This window comes from Littorina saxatilis, linkage group LG11, assembly GCF_037325665.1.
Source record: "Littorina saxatilis isolate snail1 linkage group LG11, US_GU_Lsax_2.0, whole genome shotgun sequence".
Lineage (NCBI taxonomy): Eukaryota > Metazoa > Mollusca > Gastropoda > Littorinimorpha > Littorinidae > Littorina > Littorina saxatilis.
In genome coordinates this window covers 25,686,523-25,708,574 of record NC_090255.1, presented here as the reverse complement: position 1 = coordinate 25,708,574, position 22,052 = coordinate 25,686,523, and the positions used below count along the sequence as shown (strand labels likewise).

The window sequence follows — 22,052 nt, the reverse complement described above, 5'->3', positions numbered from 1 at the left end:
TCTGAGTATTTGTCACTCAATGTAATAATACCAGAGACATACATGTCTCTGATAATACGTATCATTTTTCTGACTTGTTTGTTGTTGTCTTTGTTTAATTCTAATAATCTTTCTGTGTATTTTTGTTTTTTCCTTTTCGTTTTTGTGTTCTGTGTTTTGCTGGTTTTATAAGTTTGTGTGTATATATATATATATCTGTTCCCGACTATGCCTGGCGTGAGGCTAAACGAAAAGGAAAACGAATCGAAACACAGAGCAGAAAAATAAGGGAAGCAACGCTGTCGCCTTCTTTTGGTGTTGGTGATTTTCATTGGTTACTTTCACCCAATCATTACTGCCGTCTCATAGGCTAATGGACGCATTAACTTCGATTTTGTCGACCTGCCGACGAATTAACCTCGATTTTTTGTGGGAGACAGTGGGTCAGCCCCGTATTGTAAGTAACTAATTAATGAACAAGTACTAATTTGTAAGGAAAGTGCTTTCTGGGTTACTTTGGGTTTATAGTTTGTGATTGTACGGTGAATTTTAAACCCAAAATCTAACTTGGTTCTTCTGTCCGCCATTTTGGGGAAATCGACCAGACGTCAAAACTGGCGGATCCCAAATACAAGTTGTTGTTGTTCGTGTGTGTGAGAGATCCCACATGACGATTGACTGCATATATTTAAAGTAAATGGTTCCGCCTGGTTCCTGCCTTTGTCTCACCAAACATCACGGTTTTCCCACCATAGAAACAGCGTTTTGAATGGACTCTAATGTACCATGTGATGTATGTCTAGTGCTAACTAAACTAGTGCTAATCTATTTCGTTGTGAACTATGAAGTCTGAAGACGTATCAATTCGAGCTCGGAGTCAATTTCAAAGACAGGTTTGGGTCATTTTGACAGTATCGTTTACCACAACATTGAAAGAGTTTGTTGTCAACATAATCTTCGTAAATAATAATAACTTAATTATTACATTTTTTTGGTAGTATTAGTAGTATGGTTCTTTAGAGCTGTGTCGGTGTTTTCTTTGTAAACTGTTTAATGGTTTGTAATCAGATTATAATGCACAATTGGCACTGGCAGCTTTTTGTTTATTTCAAAATTAAAGCAATCATTTTTTAATTTAATCCCTGTAGATGCCTCGACCACGTCGCAAGCGCTCGTTCAGTCGAGACCTCTCCTTTGAGGATCATTGTGGTCGACAGAAACGACACAGAGGAAGCACCTATGATGACTACAACAACATAGGAAGATCCCGCCGTCCTCGCTCTCGCTCTCGCAGCAGAAGGTTTGTTGTCAGTTTACATGGATAGCCAAAATCTTAAAATTGTTTCTGTTAGTACTTATGTTACTCGCCAGTAGGGCTGGAAACTTAAAGACTATCAGAAGCACTGTACAGACCTGGGAACCCATATGATTTTGCCGTATTTTGTACGCATGATTGTCTAGAAATAGAATACGATCAGTGATTCAGTACACTGTAGAGTCAGTGGTAAAAGAATACGAGAAAAATTCCTGGACTACTTTTACTCGCAAGTGCATTTCGAAGCAGATCCACTATTTTGACACATGATTACAGTTTTTGTCAGTAGGTAGTCCCACTGATTTTTAAAAAATTAAATTACCAAAACAAAACTTATACTAAATGCAAGGTATGAGCAAAACTAAGAAGCACCCAAAATTATATACATGTATGTTTAATAGTTTTTGAGATATGACACTTAAGACATCGTGAGCATTGGGGCGTCTACGTGAATTCCTTATTTGGAAGCAAGTTGGAGGGGTTATATCACAAGAAAGGAGATAAACAGTTCACTGTTAATTTCCTTTTCCTTATAATAGGACTATATCAAATGAAAAGTTGTCATAAAAATCTTCCTACCTCAGAATGTTAGTGTGCCATTTCAATTTAAAAATGACGACATAATGTACGAAAATGGTGACATTTGTTATAAATGTCCAACTTTGGAAGTGAAACAAATAAACATTTATGGTAAAAACTACACAACCAAGCTAATTTTGTAGTCTCCTGAGTCTCAGTTATTAGCCTAATTAATTCTGACCCAGTGATGCTAGCCATTGTCTGTCTGGAAGGCCTCAAACTTGACTATTAACACCGTTTTTTACAGGTTCACGACTATAACGCTATATTCCCTCATGTCGGTTGATGGTATCTCTGGAACCAATCTACCCACAGAAAAGTATGACATACCAAACTGGATGATTTTAAAAGATTAGAAACACTGGAATAGTTTTAAGTACATTATCATACCCCTCAAGAAAAATTTGTGAGGTTAGGGGGAGTTACGAGAGAAAAAATGAGAATGAATCGGGTGAATATACTAAATATGATGAAAAATCAGAAAATGAGCTAAAGACTGAACAACACACAACCCTGCATTCTTGATGTTGTTTTAATGTCAGAACCTCTTTACTATACTTTTTCTTCACTGGCAGTAAGTCGATTTGAACAGCTGGTACAGGGACTGCAAAGCTGCAAAGTTTGTGGCAGACCATCGCCTTGCTCTTTGTCCACAGGGGTCCATCTGGATACTCCAGTCAAACACAAACCGGGCAGAAATAGTGTCCATGTCAATGGATGCTGGCCACCCAAAGTTCTTGATGCCATCTTGCTTCATGAAAGATAAAGTTGCAGTCTCCTCATCTTTCACTTGAAGGACCTCTCCAATAAAATATTGTTTGTCGTAGTAGACTGCCACTCTCTTTGTCCCTGTGTTGAGAATTTGCCATCGAAATCTAGATCTTCAGCTCCCTCCTCCTCGTCTCCTTGACTGCTATCCGACTCCTTCTCGTCTTCTTGACTGTAATTGGAACTCTCACCGTCTTCTTCACTGGAGCTGCTGGTGTCAGGATCATCGACCCGCTGATGAAGTCGCGGTCGCTTTGACTTCGGTTGGATAGGGTCGACAACACAGTCCTCATCCTGCAGGTTGTTGTCCACTGGCACTCTGACAGGGGGGCCTTGAGGGTAGAACTCCATCAGAAAAGTTTTGAAGTCAATACTCAGTGTTTCGTGGGTACGAAAAGTCCTGCTTCTGGTCCAAAAAATGTAAAAGTTTGGTATTGTCCACTTCTTCACTTGTCTTAGTATCATCTGAGCTTGTTTCCGAAATTTCAGAACAAGAGAAAACAGAAGTGGTACCTCATGTCCAAATCTCACAGACAGCAATTTCTCTGCAAACTCTGTCAGGTCTTCCTGTGTCTTTCCACCATGCAGCTCGTCGTACAGCATGCCAAACTGGAGAATGAGGCGGCTTGTCATAGATGAAATTGCTGGCACTTGACAAGGACAACCCCTGCCACTTCCAGGGCCCATGGCAGACAGATGATCTTTCATCGTTTGATACGCGTCATCAACTGTAACAATCACAAAAGCACAATAACTTATTTGTGTGACACTGGCTGCTTAAACTCAAAACTGACACAAAAATGTTTTGTTTTTTAAACGCAAGCCCTAAGTCCCCTTTCTTGCGTTTAGGAGAATGAAAAAACTTTGGAGATGTAAAAATGTATCAACAAATACATTTAACATCAAAAATACAACGCAAGGTGGCGAGGAAAACACTTTTGGGACTTATACTTGATCTGAAAGACATCGACAGTACCCTTGTAGCAGACGCCAAAAAGGCGTTTGCAGCCAGAGTTACCGTCCTTGCCGAATCTCTGTAGTCACTTCGAACTTTTGAAAGTAAAAGAATAAATGCAAACAAAAGCCATCTTGCAAAGATTTTTAGTCAATTATAAGATATGTTCTTTATTTCCCGTATGGAATCGTTATTTTTTGTACAGTGTATCAAATTTAGCTGTGGTAGTTCGTTGAAGTTTCTTCACTGGTCGCGCTTGCTGTTGTGTAACAGACGCTCGAGTGTTCATGTTCGAACATTCAAAACTATCAAACTTAGATGAGTGAAACTTTAAAAACTATTTGCAAGACAAAAAGATTGGAGGTTGGTTCTACCAATCTGGACATTTACTTACCCAAGTATGGACGTAAACAACCGAGGATCGCGAATCTTTCTGCAGCATCAGACTGCTCCGTAAAATCGTCACGCGCCGCCATGTTTAGCCTGCTTTTGACTGGTTCAGAAACGGGGTTCCCACTTTCTACGTCACGGCGCTTCCGCCACAATTCAGTTACGTAAATGATTTGACTATGAGTATTTAGAGCAAAAAACGAACTTTACATCGATATGTATCAATATAGGATTGATATTGTGCAACTAGAAGTTATTTCTTGTTGAAAATCGGTCTTTTTCAACGATGAATTACGGAAACTTGCTCCTTATTGTTTTGTACGAAACTACGCCTGTTCGAAAGAGCCGAGTCTCCCCTTTCATTTGCATATGGTCATGTGATATTTGATTCATTCTGTAAACCGCGCGAGCAGCTGAAAGAAGGTAGGGGGTAGTCTGCGAAAACTCGTCCAGTGTCGCTGAGGCCGGCGCCTGAGAAATTTTGCGTGAATCCTTGTGTTTTTAAACGCGAAATGTGACGTACAAACGATAACACAAAGCAAATAAAATACACAGAACAAGTCAGAAGATATCATTCTTTATTTTCATCACAAAATAAATCATCAGAGGCAAAAGTAAGGTGGTGAAATGGTAGGTGAAAGTTGATGCATTTTCAGAAAAAATGGTACTTCCGCAGGCTTAAAAAATCAGTGGGACTACCTATTGTCAGTATATATACATAAACTCAGAGGCAAAAGAAACGCAAATGCTGCAGTGAAGATGGGTTACACATGAATTCTAATGTCGAGTTAATTATTTCGAGTTAACAATAACAAGGAAACGAATTGACCGATACAAAAACCATACGGAAAAGTGTATTGGGATGAGAGCATGGCGTGCCATGTTCCACTGAACACTGTTTGAAGACTGTTGAAAGTCAATAGCGTGTTGCTCCTCCCTGGGTGTGAATGACTGTGGCGCACCTCCGGTACATGGAGAGGACGAGGTGATTACTTTCTGCTGAGGGACCTGAGCCCACACCTGGGTCCCGCCAGCACGCAGTTCTGCTGCTGTGCGGGGTCTCCGGGCAAGGGCATTAATCCTTCTTTGCATGATGTCCCCAAAGTGTTCGATTGGGTTGAGATCCGGAATCGAGCAGGATAGCGAAGGTTCACGCAATTGTGACGCAGGAAGTTCTGGGTAGCACGTGCAGTATGGTGACGGGCATTGTCTTGCTGGAACAGGCAGTTCCGGTGCCTCTGGACAAATGGAACCACATAGGGACGCAGGACTTGATTGATGTAGCGGTCTGCATTGACACCATTCCCACGACATTGGCCGACGTTCTGAAAGACGACAGGCCCCACTCGCTGATTGACACCAATAGTGCCCCATATCATGACGCTGGCACCTCCCCATAGATCATGCTTCAAGATGTTAATGTTAGCAAACCGCAGTGTCCAGGTCTTCGCCAGATCCGGACACGCCCATCGCCAGGTTCCAGGTAAAAGCGCTTCTCGTCCGAAAAAAGAACCCTCCGCCAGTCCCGATGGCGCCAGTGGGCATGCTGCTGGGCCCAGGTGAGACGATCCAGGCGATGCTGAGCTGTCAAGACAGGACGTCGAGCAGGACGCCGATTTACCAGGTTCTGCCCAAGGCGTCGGCGTACAGTTCTGGCACTGACGGGTTTCCCACGCACCCCGAATGTGTCACGGGCTGTGTTGGTGGTAGTTTCGAATGCATCTCGCTGGTTTTGATGGACAAGATGGCGATCTTGTCGGACTGTTGTTACCCGGGGTCTGCCACGTCCTGGTAAGTCGCAGGTACTGTTAGTGGCATGAAAACGTTGCTGCAGGCGATAAACCGTGGTGACATTTACTCCAAATGCCCTAGCAACTTCAGGGCTTGCCAAATCCCATTTCCCGTAACCAGGGGAAAGGTAAAAATTGGCCGGGAACTTCACATTACCCAGGTTGCTTTGCCGCGGGAAAGACAACAATCGTATCTCTCAAAATGCACATTGGATGATTTTTGTTTACCTTAAACACGTTCCGCAAAGCCTGTCCATTCACAGATAAAAGAAAACAATATTTGCGATGTCTGCTTCGTTGCCGAGTCTTTAGTTTTGTCGTCTGCTGTGAAACAAGAGAGTTGCTTCCCTTCCTGACAAATCGAAAAATGTATTTTGATTCGCGAAATTTGATTGGTCCATACTTGGAATTTAGCCAATGAATGAGCTGTTTACAATTATACATCCGGAAGGAGGTCACATGTGTTGTTTGCAAGAGACGCGTTTGCAAGGATTTTTATGTGATCGTCTTTCTGTTTTTTAGTGCGTCGTGTGATTGTAATGTCGTTAATAGAAAGGTTCGGATTCGTGAAAACATGGGCATGAAGACGATTCCGGAAACCTTGGCCTGGCTGTTCCTATAAAACTGTGTAGAGTGTCACTGTGACAAACCCAGATATCAACTTCTTGTCAAAGAGATACTAACACTTCATTAGAGCCACAACTGAATAATTATATCTGTGGTTTGTATGTGTGGAAACCTAAATATTTGGGGGGAAATGTAGAAATTGGATTTACATTTCCCTGGGAAATACAGAAATTTTAAAATTTGGCAAGCCCTGAACTTGCTGAACTGATTGTCCGGCATCAAGTCTCTCGATCGCCTGTTGGCGCTGATCTGGTGATAGTCTCGGCATCGCGTCTGTGTCGCAGAAATGAATGTTGTAACAGTTTTGTGAGTACGGTACAGCTTGCCTGAATACTCTGAAGACGAAAAGCTGCTTTTCCACATTTTGCACGTGCTGAAAGTTGTCCCCATGACTGTTTGGGATCCCTGTCAACAAGACCTCGCGTGTGACCCAGATAACGGCAAGCACGGTTCTGACAAGATAAGACTGCTAAAACAACACGTGCAGAACATGCTAGTATCATGATTTTTTTAAAATTTCAGGTCCATAAAGGTTTAATTAACGCATCCTTTATTTGCGTTTCTTTTGCCTCCGAGTTTATATAATAATAATAATAATAATAAATGAGCATTTATATAGCGCAACATCATAACTTTACAATTATGCTCTTTGCCAGGCATGGGAATTGTCCGCCGAATTTTGTTTTTTGTTCCGCCGAAAATGCAAAAGTGTCCGCCGAAAAAATAAAGGGGGAAGGCACACAAAAAAAGCACCGATTACTTTGGCCTTTGCGCAAAAGCCCGCGAAAACTGTCCGTACTTTGTTCACGCACTGCTACCGCCCGCCTCAGTTATTTTTATGTTTGAAAGTAAACCAGATTGCACAGATTGTGTTACAAGTTACATTTTCCTGTTTGTCTCAACAGATCAATTTTTTTACAAATTTAAACCATATAATACATGTATATATTTTTTTTCTTCAAAAAAGCAACAATTGGTACATTTTTGTACTAAACACTCTGATTCTAAAAACAGAATTTAATGGCAAACTTGGAGCTCAGATGACACCAGATTGCACCATCTGGGTTCTTTGGAGAAAATTTTTTCCGGGGGGGCATACCCCCGGACCCCCCTAGTAAGGCTAGGCGCTTCGCGCCGTCGACTTGACGCTTCGCGTCTTCAGTTATAAATTTTCCGCCTATTTTACAATTTTCAATTCCCATGCCCGTCTTTGCGCTTGACACATTTAAAATTAAAACACAGTTATACAAGCATTTACATCTACATTCATAGTCAACAACGCTTAATTAAAAGCATACACCATCACACATACATTACAAAAGATTCTTCCACTAACTAAGTAATAAAAACATGAATAAAATAGGTAGTAAAAAACAAGGAAATACCAGCTGAATACCCTTAATCAAACAGAACATGTTATCAACAATGCTGAAAACAGTCCTAGATGTTTATATACATTATCACTAAAACAACAAATACACTACATGTAGCCTACTGATGGACTGAGAAAACAAAATCAGGGGTTGTATTTCTTGAAGAGGTGCGTTTTAAGTGCTCGTTTGAATGCTTGGGGTGACTGAGAGTGGCGGATGTGAAAGGGGAGAGAATTCCATTGTGTGGGTGCGCAGAAAGTAAAAGTGCGTTGTCTGTATGTTTTGGTTTTGGTGTGTGGAATGTGGAATGGTAAGGATGCGACAGTCAGAAGAGGCACGGAGTTGTCTTGCTGGAGAATAGACGGTGAGGAGTTCAGAGAAGTAAGCAGGAGACGAGCCAGAAAAGAAGTTAAAGCAGAGGGTGGACAGTTTGTAGTCAATGCGGGCTTGAATATGTAAACAGTGCAGTGTGTGAAGAAGTGGTGTTGCGTGATCTCGTTTTCGTGCTTTGAGAATGAGGCGTGCTGCCGAGTTTTGGACTTTTTGTAGTTTATGCAGGAGGTACAGAGGACAGCCAGAGAGAAAAGAGTTGCAGTAGTCAAGTTTAGAAAGAACAAAGGCACAGACAAGAGTGTTAGTTGTTTGAGAGGAGAGTGTGTGGCGAATGGTGCTGATCTTACGAAGCTCAAAATAAGCTGCTCTACAGACTAAAGATATATGTTTGTTGAGGGTCATGTCAGATGAAAGGGTGAATCCAAGGTTTCTAGCTGATGGTGAGAAAAGAATGTCGGTATTGCCTATTTGAACAGAAACAGGTTGGGGAGAGGGAAATGTAGTGTTCTTCTTTTTGCACAGTAAGACTTCAGTCTTATCATCATTCAGCTTGAGTTTGTTATCGACCATCCAAGATTTAACATCAGTGATGCATGTCTGAATGGTCTGGATGGCGGAATGTGTCTCTGCAGGGGGACTGGGTTTATACAGCTGGGTGTCATCAGCAAAAGACTGATTTAAAACAGAATTGTTTTGAATCAGTGTGGAGAGGGGCTTAGTGTACATGATGAAAAGGATGGGACCAAGTACTGAACCTTGAGGAACGCCGAAAGAAAGTGGGGCTGGAGCAGACATCTGGCCATCGACAAGCACAGCCTGAGTCCTGCCAATGAGATAGGACTCAAGCCATGCTAGCGGTGGACCGGATATGCCGTACAGAGTCTGAAGTCTATGGAGAAGCGTGACATGGTCAATCGTGTCCAACGCTGCAGAAAGGTCAAGTAGGGTAAGCACTGACACATCACCACCATCCAGAGCAGACAGAATGTCACTGATTACTTTAAGTAGGGCTGTTTCAGTACAGTGAGAAGGGCGATAAGCGGACTGAGAGTGCGAGATCAAATCATGGGTGTTCAAATATGACAACAGCTGCTTCAAAACTACCTTTTCAAAAACTTTGGACAAGAATGATAAATTAGATACAGGACAATAATTCTTCAAAATATTGACATCAAGACTAGGTTTTTTGAGAAGTGGTTTGACAAGTGCAGTTTTGAACAATGATGGAAAAACACCAGATAACAGGCTATCATTGACAATTTGAGTAAGAGTTGGCAACAACACATCAAGATTCTCAAAAAGCAGTGGTGTGGGTATGGCATCAAGTGGACAAGTTGTTGGTTTGGACTTCAGAATAATGGATTTAAGGTCTTTTTCACTGATTTGCTGAAATGATGGAAAAGAACAATCAGTGGGAACATCAACATGACTGGAGGAAGCAGAATGTGCACTCATCTGATCAAGTTCAGAACGAATATCAGAAACCTTCTTGATGAAGTAATCACTGAATACATCTGGCAGCTGACTAGCGGGGAAAACAGTGGGAAGTGGGGATACCTTACTACGGCCGGAATATCGAACAGTTTTTTGCTTGAATTGCAAGCAATAATCTGGGTTTGGAGGAAGGTTGTCTTTGCTGCGTGTACTACTACTAACTTAGTTAGAATGTCCTTTGCTCCTTGAAATATTTGTTTAGGCCAACAACAAAAAATAGTCTGTTTACGGTAACCCGACCGACCCTATTTTTTTCGCGCGACCCTAGACTTTTTTTTGGCATTTGGGGGAAGAAAAAAAATCTTTTGTTTTTTTTTGCAAAATAACGTAAAAATATGTTTTTTTGGGGGGGGAAAAAAAATCCCGACCTACCGACCCTATTTTTTGGGCCTATGTTACCGTAAACAGACCTATTATTATTTTTGGCCTTATGGACAGTAAGACCAGTCTTAAGATACCTGCGCTCAGCACGCCTACGGTCACATTTGGCATCACGCAGTTCGACACAGACATTGGAATACCACGGTGCGGACTTGGACGGAGCATTTGTTTTAAATGTTTTGGTAAACTTAAGTTATAAGTACCAGTGCGACGAACGCGTTTGAAGCATGTTTCAGACCTGGGAACCCATACAATTTCACGGTCAGTGGAATCGAAAAAAAATATGATGAGAAAAGTTCCTAGACTTCTTTTCTTCACAAGTGCATCCTGAAGCCGATCCAGTACTTTGACATATGATTACAGTTTTTGTCAGTAAACACTGAAAGAAGCATTTGTTTTAAATGTATTGGTAAACTTAATAAACGGTGCGACCGGCACGTGTGAAGCATGTTTAAATCATGGATGCAGGGATGTCGTTAGGTGTCGGACATCGGACATAGACCGATTAAAAGGCTCAAATGTTCGATTCACTTAGCCGCATGGCGGTCATATGTCCTATCGTTTTCAACTGTGCGCGGTCATTGTCCAAAAAGAACTCCATTCCTTTGGACAGCGCGTTATTTGATAATTTTCCTTTCATGATAATAATCTTCAAAAAGTGACCAAGCGCTCTCGCGTACAGGTGCACTGAAGTTGTGCAGTGCAGATCTTGCGTTTTACGAACCGTTTGCGGTATGAGCTGTTTGCGTACATCCATCAACAGCACTAAAGTTAGGAGTACGGGAGACAACTCCAACTGACCAAGGCTCGCGTATGCTTTAATTTGCTTTCGGTTAGAGTTGAAGCGCACGGCACTGAATTATGCCACCGAAAAAAGCTAAAGCCTGCCAAACAAACAAAAAAGCTGAGCACGTTTGGTGTTTCAACGGCATCGTGTGCTACAATAGGGCCAAGAAGAACATGGGAAAACACGGCTAGCAATAGCATAATTCCGGAAAATGACAGCGCCAATGACAGTGTCGCCGCTGAAACCTCCACAATCACGGAAAGTAAAGTTTCGTGACTTGAAGATGTACGTGTCTGTACAACAGGACATTCGCACAGACGGTCTTTTAATAAGGTTAACTATTTATGGCTGACCCTGTTTAGTAGTTGGTTAGAATTTGACAGCAGAGACCATCTATACAGGTAAACTGTTTTGTCGAATATGTCAAGAAAAAGCTCTGTCAGGAAATGATGCAGTTTGTGTGCCAATCAAAGTAAGAGTGCTGAAGTTTTGGTTGCTTTTTAGTTGTTTTTTTGTGTGTGTGTGTGTGTCCTGTTTGAAACAAAAGTAATAAAACAATATACGCACGCATATATTGATATGTGTGTGATCATAATTTTGTGTTTTGCACAAAATTATAATGTCCTATTAAAATGTCTGAAAGCAGTCAAATGTCCTATTGATGCCGAAGAGTTTAGGACATTTGTCCTATAGGTATGAATTTGTGGCAACATCCCTGTGGATGTTCAAATGCAGTGTGGAGTACGCTCATTTTTCTGAAAATACACCAAGTTTGAGAATACTCGTGCAAAACAGGGGTTCCCATGTCTGATGTTTGAATCATGGATGCTCAAATGCTGTCTGGAGCTCATTCTTCTGAAAAAACATGAAGTTTGTTTTAGAATACTCCAACTTCCAAGTGCCAAACTGGTGTTCCCAGGTCTGGCTGTACATGCTTCACTTTGTTTTGAAAAACCTGTTCTTGTCAACGGGCTCTGAGTCTTAAAAGCAAGGATTTTTCGGGGCCCAAGCATGTCATCGCGATGTATAGCAGAACCCGCAATGTAGTTGAACGGGATATAGTGGAATTCCCCTGTATAATCACAAAAGTTTTAGGCTAGTGTAAAATTCTGTGGGCTAGCAAATTTCATTAGTTACCGACCTGTCGGGCTAGTGGACATTTTTAAACTTCTACATCCCGGATTACAGGAGTGGACTCTTGTGTAAGGTTCTTTTGTGGTGTGGATATCCTGGAAAAGTTGTTTGAGTCACTTGAGAAAAAGTGACTCTATGTAATCGGTCAGTGTTAGTCTGTCCGGCCGGCCGTGTTAGTCTGTCCGGCCGTCCGTCCGGCCGGCCGGCCGTCCGTAGACACCACCTTAACGTTGGACTTTTCTCGGAAACTATCAAAGCGATCGGGCTCATATTTTGTTTAGTCGTGACCTCCAATGACCTCTACACTTTAACGATGGTTTCGTTGACCTTTGACCTTTTTCAAGGTCACAGGTCAGCGTCAAAGGAAAAATTAGACATTTTATATCTTTGACAAAGTTCATCGGATGTGATTGAAACTTTGTAGGATTATTCTTTACATCAAAGTATTTACATCTGTAGCCTTTTACGAACGTTATCAGAAAAACAAGGGAGATAACTAGCCTTTTCTGTTCGGCAACACACAACTTAACGTTGGGCTTTTCTCGGAAACTATAAAAGTGACCGGGCTCAAATTTTATGTGAACGTGACTCATTGTGTTGTGAATAGCAATTTCTTCCTGTCCATCTGATGCCTCATATAATATTCAGAACTGCGAAAGTGACTCGATCGAGCGTTTGCTCTTCTTGTTAGTATTAACTATTATAAATAATTTAGTACTCATCTGAAGTTCTTTTTTTGTTATTTCTGTTTTGATAGCTACACACCAGATCGTTATGAGAACTACAATCGTCACCTGAATGACCGGCCCGAGTCCAACCACTTCCGTGATCGCTCATGTGACCGCCCCCACAACCACTCCCCCTACTACACTCGCAGCAGCCGCTACAGTTCCAGGCGCAGTCGACGACGCGTGAGACCCAAGAATCACAGGGATGGGGAACATTACCGGGGGCGGCACGTTGGTTCATCAGTGTGCAGTCGGGTGAGTACCCTGTAACTGGTGGATTTTTTGGGTTTTGTTTTGGCACTGTAGGGTTAAGGTTTTGGAAGAGTAATAATAGCCTTGTTTTTGTAGCCTGTGCTACTGCTACTTAAGGCGCTGCAATAATGTGGACAAAAAAGGGAGACGTATGTGCGAATATACCGAATATGAATGACTTGTATTTTGTTTTTTTGAGCGACAGGACAGACAGACATGACTGGTAGTGGTCCTGCCAGGGTGCAACATTGACAAACCCTCTCTCTTTTCCCCGTATGCCTTAAGGCTCCCTACATTTTTGTTCCTCATTTTTGTTAATCTTCAGTAGCTGATCTGAAGCATTTTCATAGTTGAAAAAAGTTTGAGATTAAAACTGTCAGAAGTTATCGGTTTATACATTTTTAGCTGTTCACATCCTTTCTGCAAATAATTTGCTGTGTAGGTATCCATTTGCATTATTCTGAAGACTCGCATTTGGGGCTCTACACATTTTTTTTGCTTTGAATTATGAACAAAAATAGGGTTTCGTCTCCCATGACCCATGAAATAAGCTTGTGAATGTTGCACCCCCATGTTACTGCTGACATGATTTTTTTAATTGGATCAGGTGAATGAAACAGGTAAGATACCCCAAATGCCACCCTCCACCACTACTGACGAGGACAAAACTTTTTTTTTTAAACATTTTAATTTTTTTACCAAGGGCATAACTGTATTGTGACTGTTAGTTTAGTTTAGTTTTTGGGTGGTTACTTCCCTTTGTGCCATTTTTGCTCTTGCCTCGTGGTTTGTTGATGACATTTTGACATGCAATTCGTGTACACATTAGAATGTATTTTGGTACTTCTGTTAAGCAGATTAACAGGTAAGTGACAAAATAAATTGTTGGATGTTTGTATTCACTATTGTGTGTTTGTCAAGGTTCATTTTCATCAGAGCTGTGGCTACATGAGTTTGTGTGTGTCTGCATTGCTTGATCGATCGTATTATCATTATTATTTTTTTGTCCATTTACATGTTTGTGATTCGTTTTTGCACATCATATTTTGATCATTTGAAATCATTTTTCATAGAAATCCCTCATCGAATCACCATCAATGTTTAACACTGTAAGCTGTTATGTACAGAACCATCTTCATCATCATTGTCAATTAATGCACTACATCATCAAGTGAGATCTGTTCATCCTGTAATAAGTATTTCAAGCTTGTTTTATTTGTGCTGAGTCCTGACACAGTCATCAAAATCTTGATGGCGAGTTCATACAGTGTTTTGTAACCAACCAGTAATCTTTTGGAGTTAGTTTAGTGCGATAGTAAACCGTTCATTCACTTTTCCTCATTGTTTTGTTTTCACCAGTAATGGAAATGTCTCTGAGGAAATGATTTTTTTTTTGCAAACTTTTGTTTGCTGACATATTTTCTCCATTTTTAAAGTATCAAAAGAAGGAAAATGATACAAATTTGATCGAACATGTTCAGGCAAGTATGAGATTTTTTTTCTGATTTTGAATACGCTTATCTTTCATCCATGTTTATCTTCTCTTTTTTAATACCATACAAAGAGCAGGGCATTTCATGTCAGTTGCAGTAATTCTGAGAATATTTTTAATTAGAGTCTTGGGATAACATGGAAAGGTACTAATGGTCCCCCAACCCCACGCCCTTCTTAAAACGCCCAATATTCTGGATAAATCAGTTGTTCAAAAGGAGGTTGTCATAAAGTGAGAGAAAATTTACAGTTTGTGAACAGGAGGTCTTATAAAGAAACAAGTCGCGTAAGACGAAAATACATTTAGTCAAGCTCAGTCTAACTCACAGAATGAACCTGAACGCATTGCATTTTTTCCGCAAGACTGTACACTCGTAGCATCGTCTGTTCACCGCTCGTGGCAAAGGCAGTGAAATTAACAATACAGAAAAGCGCGGTAGCGGTTGCGCTGAGGAGGATAGCCCGCTTTTCTATATCTCTATTCTTTTTAACTCTCTGAACGTGTTTTTAATCCAAACATATCATATCTATATGTTTTTGGAATCAGGAACGGACAAGGAATAAGATGAAATTGTTTTTAAATCGATTTCGGAAATTTAATTTTAATCATAATTTTTATATTTTTAATTTTCAGAGCTTGTTTTTAATCCAAATATAACATAATTATATGTTTTTGGAATCAGAAAATGATGAACAATACGATAAACGTATTTTTGGATCGTTTTATAAAAAAATAATTTTAATTACAATTTTCAGATTTTTAATGACCAAAGTCATCAATTAAATTTTAAATCACCAAGCTGAAATGCAATACCAAAGTCCGGCCTTCGTCGAAGATTGCTTTGCCAAAATTTCAATCAATTTGATTGAAAAATGAGGGTGTGACAGTGCCGCCTCAACTTTTACAAAATGCCGGATATGACGTCATCAAAGGCATTGATCAAAAAAATTAAAAAAATGTCGGGGGATATCATTCCCAGGAACTCTCATGTCAAATTTCATAAAGATCGGTCCAGTAGTTTAGTCTGAATCGCTCTACACACACACACACAGACAGACTGACACACACACACACACATACACCACGACCTAGTCTTGATTCCCCCCTCTAGACTATGTTAAAACATTTAGTCAAAACTTTACTAAATGTAAAAAGAGGCCCTAAATGGGGGTTCCATTGTACTATTTTGTACTGACAGAATTAGAAAAAGATGAAAGGGAAAGTCCTGAATTAAAAAATCTGTCTAAACAGTCTTTAGTAAAGTTGTAGTTTTGCTTCACGCCTAGTATTTGTCTGTCAGTCTGTGTCTCTCTTTGTCTTAGGCGCCACACACACACAGATCTGTCTGTTGTACATAAGTTGTAGTTTTCCACGAGGTCTGTCTCTGTCCTTCTCAAGCAAATTGCCAAATACACACACCAGACACACAGGGAGGAGCATACACACGCAGGTGTTGTTTTCTATCATGCTTCCCACCACTAGGCAAATGGATGAAAGTGTAGGAAAGGGAAGAGTAGTGTACAGGAGGTTTCCATTTCCAGGGAAAAGAGAAGAAACTGGCTTGTTCATTAGTTGGGGATTCTGGGGGATGAGTCTGTCAGCTAAATGGTATTGGGCTGCAGGAAAGGGATTAGTGTGACTAAATGGTTAAGAATGTTTGGTAGATTGGCAGATACTACTTTGTTGAAAAACTCAGATATTTGTTGATTTGTAAACAAATAATAACTTCAGTAGATAAATTATACCGTAATTGTGTAATACTTCATAGATTCACGTTTGTTGTGGGGTTGAATTGTTTAGGTTAGTGTAATACATGCACATATGATGCAGATTGTGTTGTTGTTATATTGCCTTTGGTCTATCACTCTCAATCGAGAGGGAAAGAATGTTGTTGTTTCGGGGGAACATATGAGTTAGAGTTCTCTTGCAAATGTCACTGTGTGCATGTCAAGATATAAACTCTGCCACCTTTTTAGACAATTTTACATGGGTTGATTGAATACTTATCGTAGCTGTCTGTGCTGATCATACATCACTTCTCCAATAGGCGGAGGACCATTTTTTGAATTGTCACTGCATGTGATTGTGAAGACAGAGGGAAAAAAAAGACTATGAAAATACCAGTGTATGCTGTGAATATGTAAATCTCGTGTATACTTTGGCACAAAGACAACCCCATCCAGCTAGGCAAGGCATTCTGCATTGCGTCTCTATTAGGAAGCTGACCGCGACATGGAGCTCAGCGTTTGTGCTTGTGGCAGAGGACCAGTTTCTGAAGTGTCACTGCAGGCAACAGACAATATCCAAAGTGAGGGGGCTGTGTGTGGGCAGAGTCGGGTCGGGCATGGGCCGGGCAAGTTCCCTGGGGACTGTCAGGGTGTCCGGCTCCTTCGTGTCGATTATCTGGCAGTTTTGTGACGGCTACCCCCACTCATCTCTCTCTTTCTCTCCCTGCCCTCTTTTGCGCTCTCACTCTCTCTCCCCCCCTCTCTCTCTTCTCTCTCCCCCTCTCTCTCTCTTCTCTCCCCCCCTCTCTCTTCTCTCTCCCCCTCTCTCTCTCTTCTCTCCCCCCCTCTCTCTCTCTTCTCTCCCCCCCTCTCTCTCTTCTCTCCCCCCTCTCTCTCTCTTCTCTCCCCCCCTCTCTCTCTCTTCTCTCTCCCCCTCTCTCTCCCCCCTCTCTCTCTCCCCCTCTCTCTCTCTCCCCCTCTCTCTCTCCCCCTCTCTCTTTCTCCCCTCTCTCTCTCCTCGCGCGCTCTCTCCCCCCTCTCTCTCTCCCCCCTCTCTCTCTCCCCCCTCTCTCTCTCCCCCCTCTCTCTCTCCCCCCCTCTCTCTCCCCCCCTCTCTCTCCCCCCCCCCCACGCGTTTCCATAATTTGTTTGCCCAACCGCTGTTGCACTTGGGTCATTCTTCTCCCTTGTCACGGCGTTTTACTGGCTTGGAAATCCCCCCATCACCTAACCACCCCCACCCGGCCTCTTATGATACAGTAGTCTGCAACTTGTGCATTTTTGTTGTTGTTGCATAACCTTGTTTTCGTGTGTATTGCAAAGGACCCGCTTGTACAAAAGCTTTTATTTATGGTCTCAGTTGATTACAGAAGAGCAGTTTCTGTTTTCACGCTTGAACTTGAAGGATCAGCATAAAAGTGCATATCATAAAGGACCTTTAGTTGTGGTTTCCCAAAGACGGTTGTCCGCAATGAAGGAGTCCTTTTGATGGACAACTAGAAGAAAATTGTATTGTACTACATGTACTTGAAGAAATTTGACTAGTTTGGACCACCAGAAAAAAAAAGTATTGCACCGCTAGAAAAAGGCTGAAGCGTGCCACTTGAAGAAGATTGCATTGCGCCAATTGGAGAAGATTGCATTGTGCCAACGGAAAATTGTATTGTACCATTAGAACTAGAATTGTACCATCAGAGGAAAATGTACTGAGCCATGCCACCAGAGGAAGACTGAATTGTTCCACCAGAAGAAGACCGTATTGTTGCAGTATCCGCGTGCCTGTGTCCTGTGTCGCGCCGGTTAGCCCGTGCTGTTGATCAGTGTCTGTCCCTGTGGCTCTCGCTGGTCCAGTGTCTATGGTAGCCGCGCACTGTGGCTCAACATTGCTCGTCTCTCTCGCTCTCTTCACTTCGGTGTGGGTCGTGTTGTGTGTGGACCTAACAGATCAATGTCGTGGGATGTGTTCCTTCTACTTCCACGCCTGTGTGTTATACCGCTGTGTTTTATTCATCTGTGCTTAATTCTGTTTCACGCGAGACAAGTATTGGAGTGCTTGAGGACATTCTGTAAAAAGTGATGTAAGGAAAGTTGCTGCTCATGTGAAAACTCATGCATTGGAAGTTTTTGTTTGGTCGAAAAGGGGTGAAAGCAAAGTTATTGTTGGTGTGTAAACGGATGTATAGAATGATGCTCTGTGAGCAAAAAAAACCCCAAAAAATGATAAGAGACTTGATGTAAAGAAGTTGAGGGAAAACTTATGCGAGGAAAGGTTTACCCCCCCGCCCCCCCGCGGGAAGAATTTACCCGATGATGCTCCCCAGCATGTCGTAAGACGGATTCTGTTTCTCCTTTTACCCTTGTTAAGTGTTTCTTGTATAGAATATAGTCAATGTTTGTACAGATTTTTAGTCAAGCAGTATGTAAGAAATGTAAAGTCCTTTGTACTGGAAACTTGCATTCTCCCAGTAAGGTCATATATTGTACTATGTTGCAAGCCCCTGGAGCAATTTTTTGATTAGTGCTTTTGTGAACAAGAAACAATTAACAAGTGGCTCAATCCCATCTCCCCCCCTTTCCCCGTCGCGATATAACCTTGAACGGTTGCAAACGACGTTAAACACCAAATAAAGAAAGGTTTGAAAGTGTACACTGAAAAAATTAATGTGAGTTTGAGGGACATTATTTGTGTGGGAAAAGGTTCTGATATGGTGTTCTTTTTGTTGCTTGGTTTTGGGACTGTTTTAAGTATGCTACATCTGTATTCATTTTACTGTGCTCGTTTTGTTCTTAATCTTATCAACGGCAAACACATAGTTTATAATTCCTCATTATTCGCCCAGGAGTCATTACTCTGGGTTGGTACATTATTCAATGTATTAATATTAAAAACGTTGAGAGTGTCCGAAGATAAGGTGGTTGTTGGGAAGTAAAATGTCGTTTTGGAAAGTGTACTGTGGAGTTCTTTTGTGAATCAGTGGATGGGCCGATCGGGCTTGACCTTCACAACGCCTTTGTTCACTTGACAAACTTTAAAAAAATAGGTCGTTTCAAATGTTGAATACGTCTGTGACCGATGCTTGGTCTAAACCCAAAATCTTTGATGCATTTTCTTATTCTTCAGTGCGTCTTGGACGTTTGTGAAACTTTCAGAAAACCGGAGACATAAAAACCTAGCATAATTCCGCTAATGTAGATGCTCTTTGCCCGAGCCAGCATCGTCGACTGGGGAGTTGGATGCTGGACTTTCTCGGTGTGAAGGTTTGATGGCTAGTATCACTGAGAGAGGGAGGGAGGAGTAGGGTTGGGTGTAGGATGGGCCAGGGACGTTCGAGTTAGACATTCGGTGTGATGGTTCGTGAGATCAGGGAGGGAGGGAAGTGGAGGGTGGAACGGGGGATCTTCTATGAATCCTTTAGTCTGAATGTTTTACTATGCATGAGGGCTTTTAGGAAGGGGGTGGGGGGGTGTGTGGTTTAGGAGGAATGTTTTGCTGGCTCTGATTGCCCCATTATGGCGATTGTGGCCCAGATCTGCTGTTTATTGCCCCCTGTTACTTCCCACCGTCATGCTTCAGTATTGATCCCTCCATGATCGTCGGTGTTACCCCCCCCCCCCCCTCTTCTGTTTGGCCTCCTTCGCCCCAAATCTCTATCTGCTCATTCTGGCTTACTTTGATCCTCCCTCCTTCTCTCCCCCTCCCCCCCCCCCCCCCCACCGGTTCCATGCATTCATAACACATGCATATTCAGACAGTTTTATGGTGGATCCCCCCCCCCTCTCTCTCTCTCTCTCTCTCTCTCTCTCTCTCTCTCTCTCTCTCTCTCTCTCTCTCTCTCTCTCTCTCTCTCTCTCAAAAGTTGAGGGGCAGGCTATTCTTTTCTGGAAAGGCACAAGACATGAAGGTTGTATTCCAATAAATTATATGAAGTCTGTGCCCCGGAACATTTTCACAGCAATAACTTAGCTGTAAGTGGTCCTTATTCGCCGTTGTCAGAGGATCACAGCAATTCCTGGGCATTGAACTCTCGGAAACAGAGATGAGTAGATAATGAATATGTAAATCCCATGTATGATTGGAACATACTTTTTGTACTGCATTTATGCATGACCAGCGCGCGACGCCAAATGGCAGGTCTGGAACAAGTCGCTCTCCCCCCCCCCCCCCCCCCCCCCGCCCCCCTCCCCCCCCCTCCTCTCTAATCCATTCTATTGCAATGCTGGATCACTTTACAGATTATGGCTGTTCTGCGTTTTGTCAGCCTGATAGCCCTGTTTTGCGCCGTTGGCGTTTTTGGCAGTTTGATGTTACAGTTCTGTTCCTTACATGAAATGCACCACCAGGAGAAGGATGTATAGTATTTTGCCACTGAAAAAAAAGTACGACGAGAAGAAGGTTGTATTTGTCAACCAAAAGAAGACTATTCAGTATTGTACCAGCAGAAGAAGATAGTACCGTAAACGGTATTTTACCAACAGAAGAAGCTTATATTGTGCCAACAGAAAAAAGACAATGCATTCTAGCACCAGAAGAAGACTAATGTATTGTACCATCAGGCGAAGATTCTATTGTGCCACCATAAGACGGTCCCTTTCCTTCAGAGCGAGAGAGTGTGTGTGTGTGTCACAGTGTGTGTGTGTGTGTGTGTGTGTGTCACAGTGTGTCACAGTGTGTGTGAAAGTCTTAAGACGTGGGGTCGAGGTCCGAGAAAGGTCCCAATCCCAGGGTGTGTGTGTGTGTGTGTGTGTGTGTCACAGTGTGTGTGTGTGTCACAGTGTGTGTGTGTGTGTGTGTCACAGTGTATACATGTGTGTGTGTGTGTGTGTCACAGTGTGTGTGAAAGTCTTCAGACGTGGGGTCGAGGTCCAAGAAAGGTCCCAATCCCAGGGTGTGTGTGTGTGTGTGTGGGTGGGTGGGTGGTTGGGTGAATTACATTTAGGAGGCCAAGAAGAAAGAAGAAGGGAAAAGGCAACAGTGAAATATAGGGTCATCGTTATCGACCGGAGAAAGAAAAAGTTTGGGTGCAATGCATAGAGAAGCTGAACACGATACAAAGTTATTGTCGTAATATTCTCTCCCTGCTCCCTCGTCTCTCCCCCCCCCCCCCCCCCCCTTATGGCAAACTCACACGCACGCACAAGCACGCACACAAACACACAAATTGACACACACACACCCTTTTGTTCTCTCTGTCTCTCTCTCTCTCTTTCTCTCTCTCTCTCTCTCTCTCTATTCGTAACAAAACGTAACCCCCCCCCACCCACCCCAAAAAAGAAAAATTGAGGGTGAAAGGATAAAAGCAATCTTCGTGTGAGTGACATTCCTGATGATGTCTTGTCCGCACGTCTATCACTTTCTCGCCCGCTTCATGATGGTGTAGGCAGATAGTGGTCGCGAAACTGTCCTTCGACACCCCCCCCCCCCCCACACACACACACACACACGCTTATAGTTTTGTGAGAGAAAGTCCCATTTCCCGGGGCCAATTTCGCGAGAGCGACCATTTCGGACCAATATTCCGTTAACATTGCGGGGACATTGACAGCGTTTCGTCACTGTGCAGTTGTGTTCAAAAGAACAACGTAGGACAGACGGGAAAAGGGTGGTTTTAGAGTAATTTGTGCGTTCTTGGTTCAAACGGTACCTGTATCGATAGGTAACCAATGGCTGATCCCTTTTTGGTATCTGATCAGCTCTCGCGAGACACGCTCTTTGTTATGCTTTGAACATCGCGAGAACTTCGAACCTTGGCTTGTGCAGCTCGCACGAGATCGCTAGTACCGCATGCTTTGCTATGCTCTGAAGTTTGCGAGAGATTACGAGAGCTTGGAATACCAATAAGGTCTAATAATAGACCTTTTTGGTATCTGAGCAGCTCTCGCGAGACACGCTCTTTGTTATGCTTCGAACATCGGGAGAACTTCGAACCTTGGCTTGTGCAGCTCGCACG

At 42.4% G+C, this 22,052-nt stretch overlaps 1 protein-coding gene across 1 annotated transcript in view; it reads left to right on the top strand.

Annotated features, from left to right (window-relative positions):
- Positions 1-347: 347 nt before the first annotated feature.
- The window catches only part of LOC138980141 (uncharacterized), a gene marked incomplete in the record, with an annotated part of 85,891 nt that continues 64,186 nt past the window's right edge, over positions 348-22,052 (top strand). Inside the window, 3 exon segments of the mRNA XM_070352975.1 lie at positions 348-436; positions 1,128-1,279; positions 12,663-12,888. Of these exon segments, the coding sequence (XP_070209076.1) occupies positions 353-436; positions 1,128-1,279; positions 12,663-12,888 (462 nt within the window).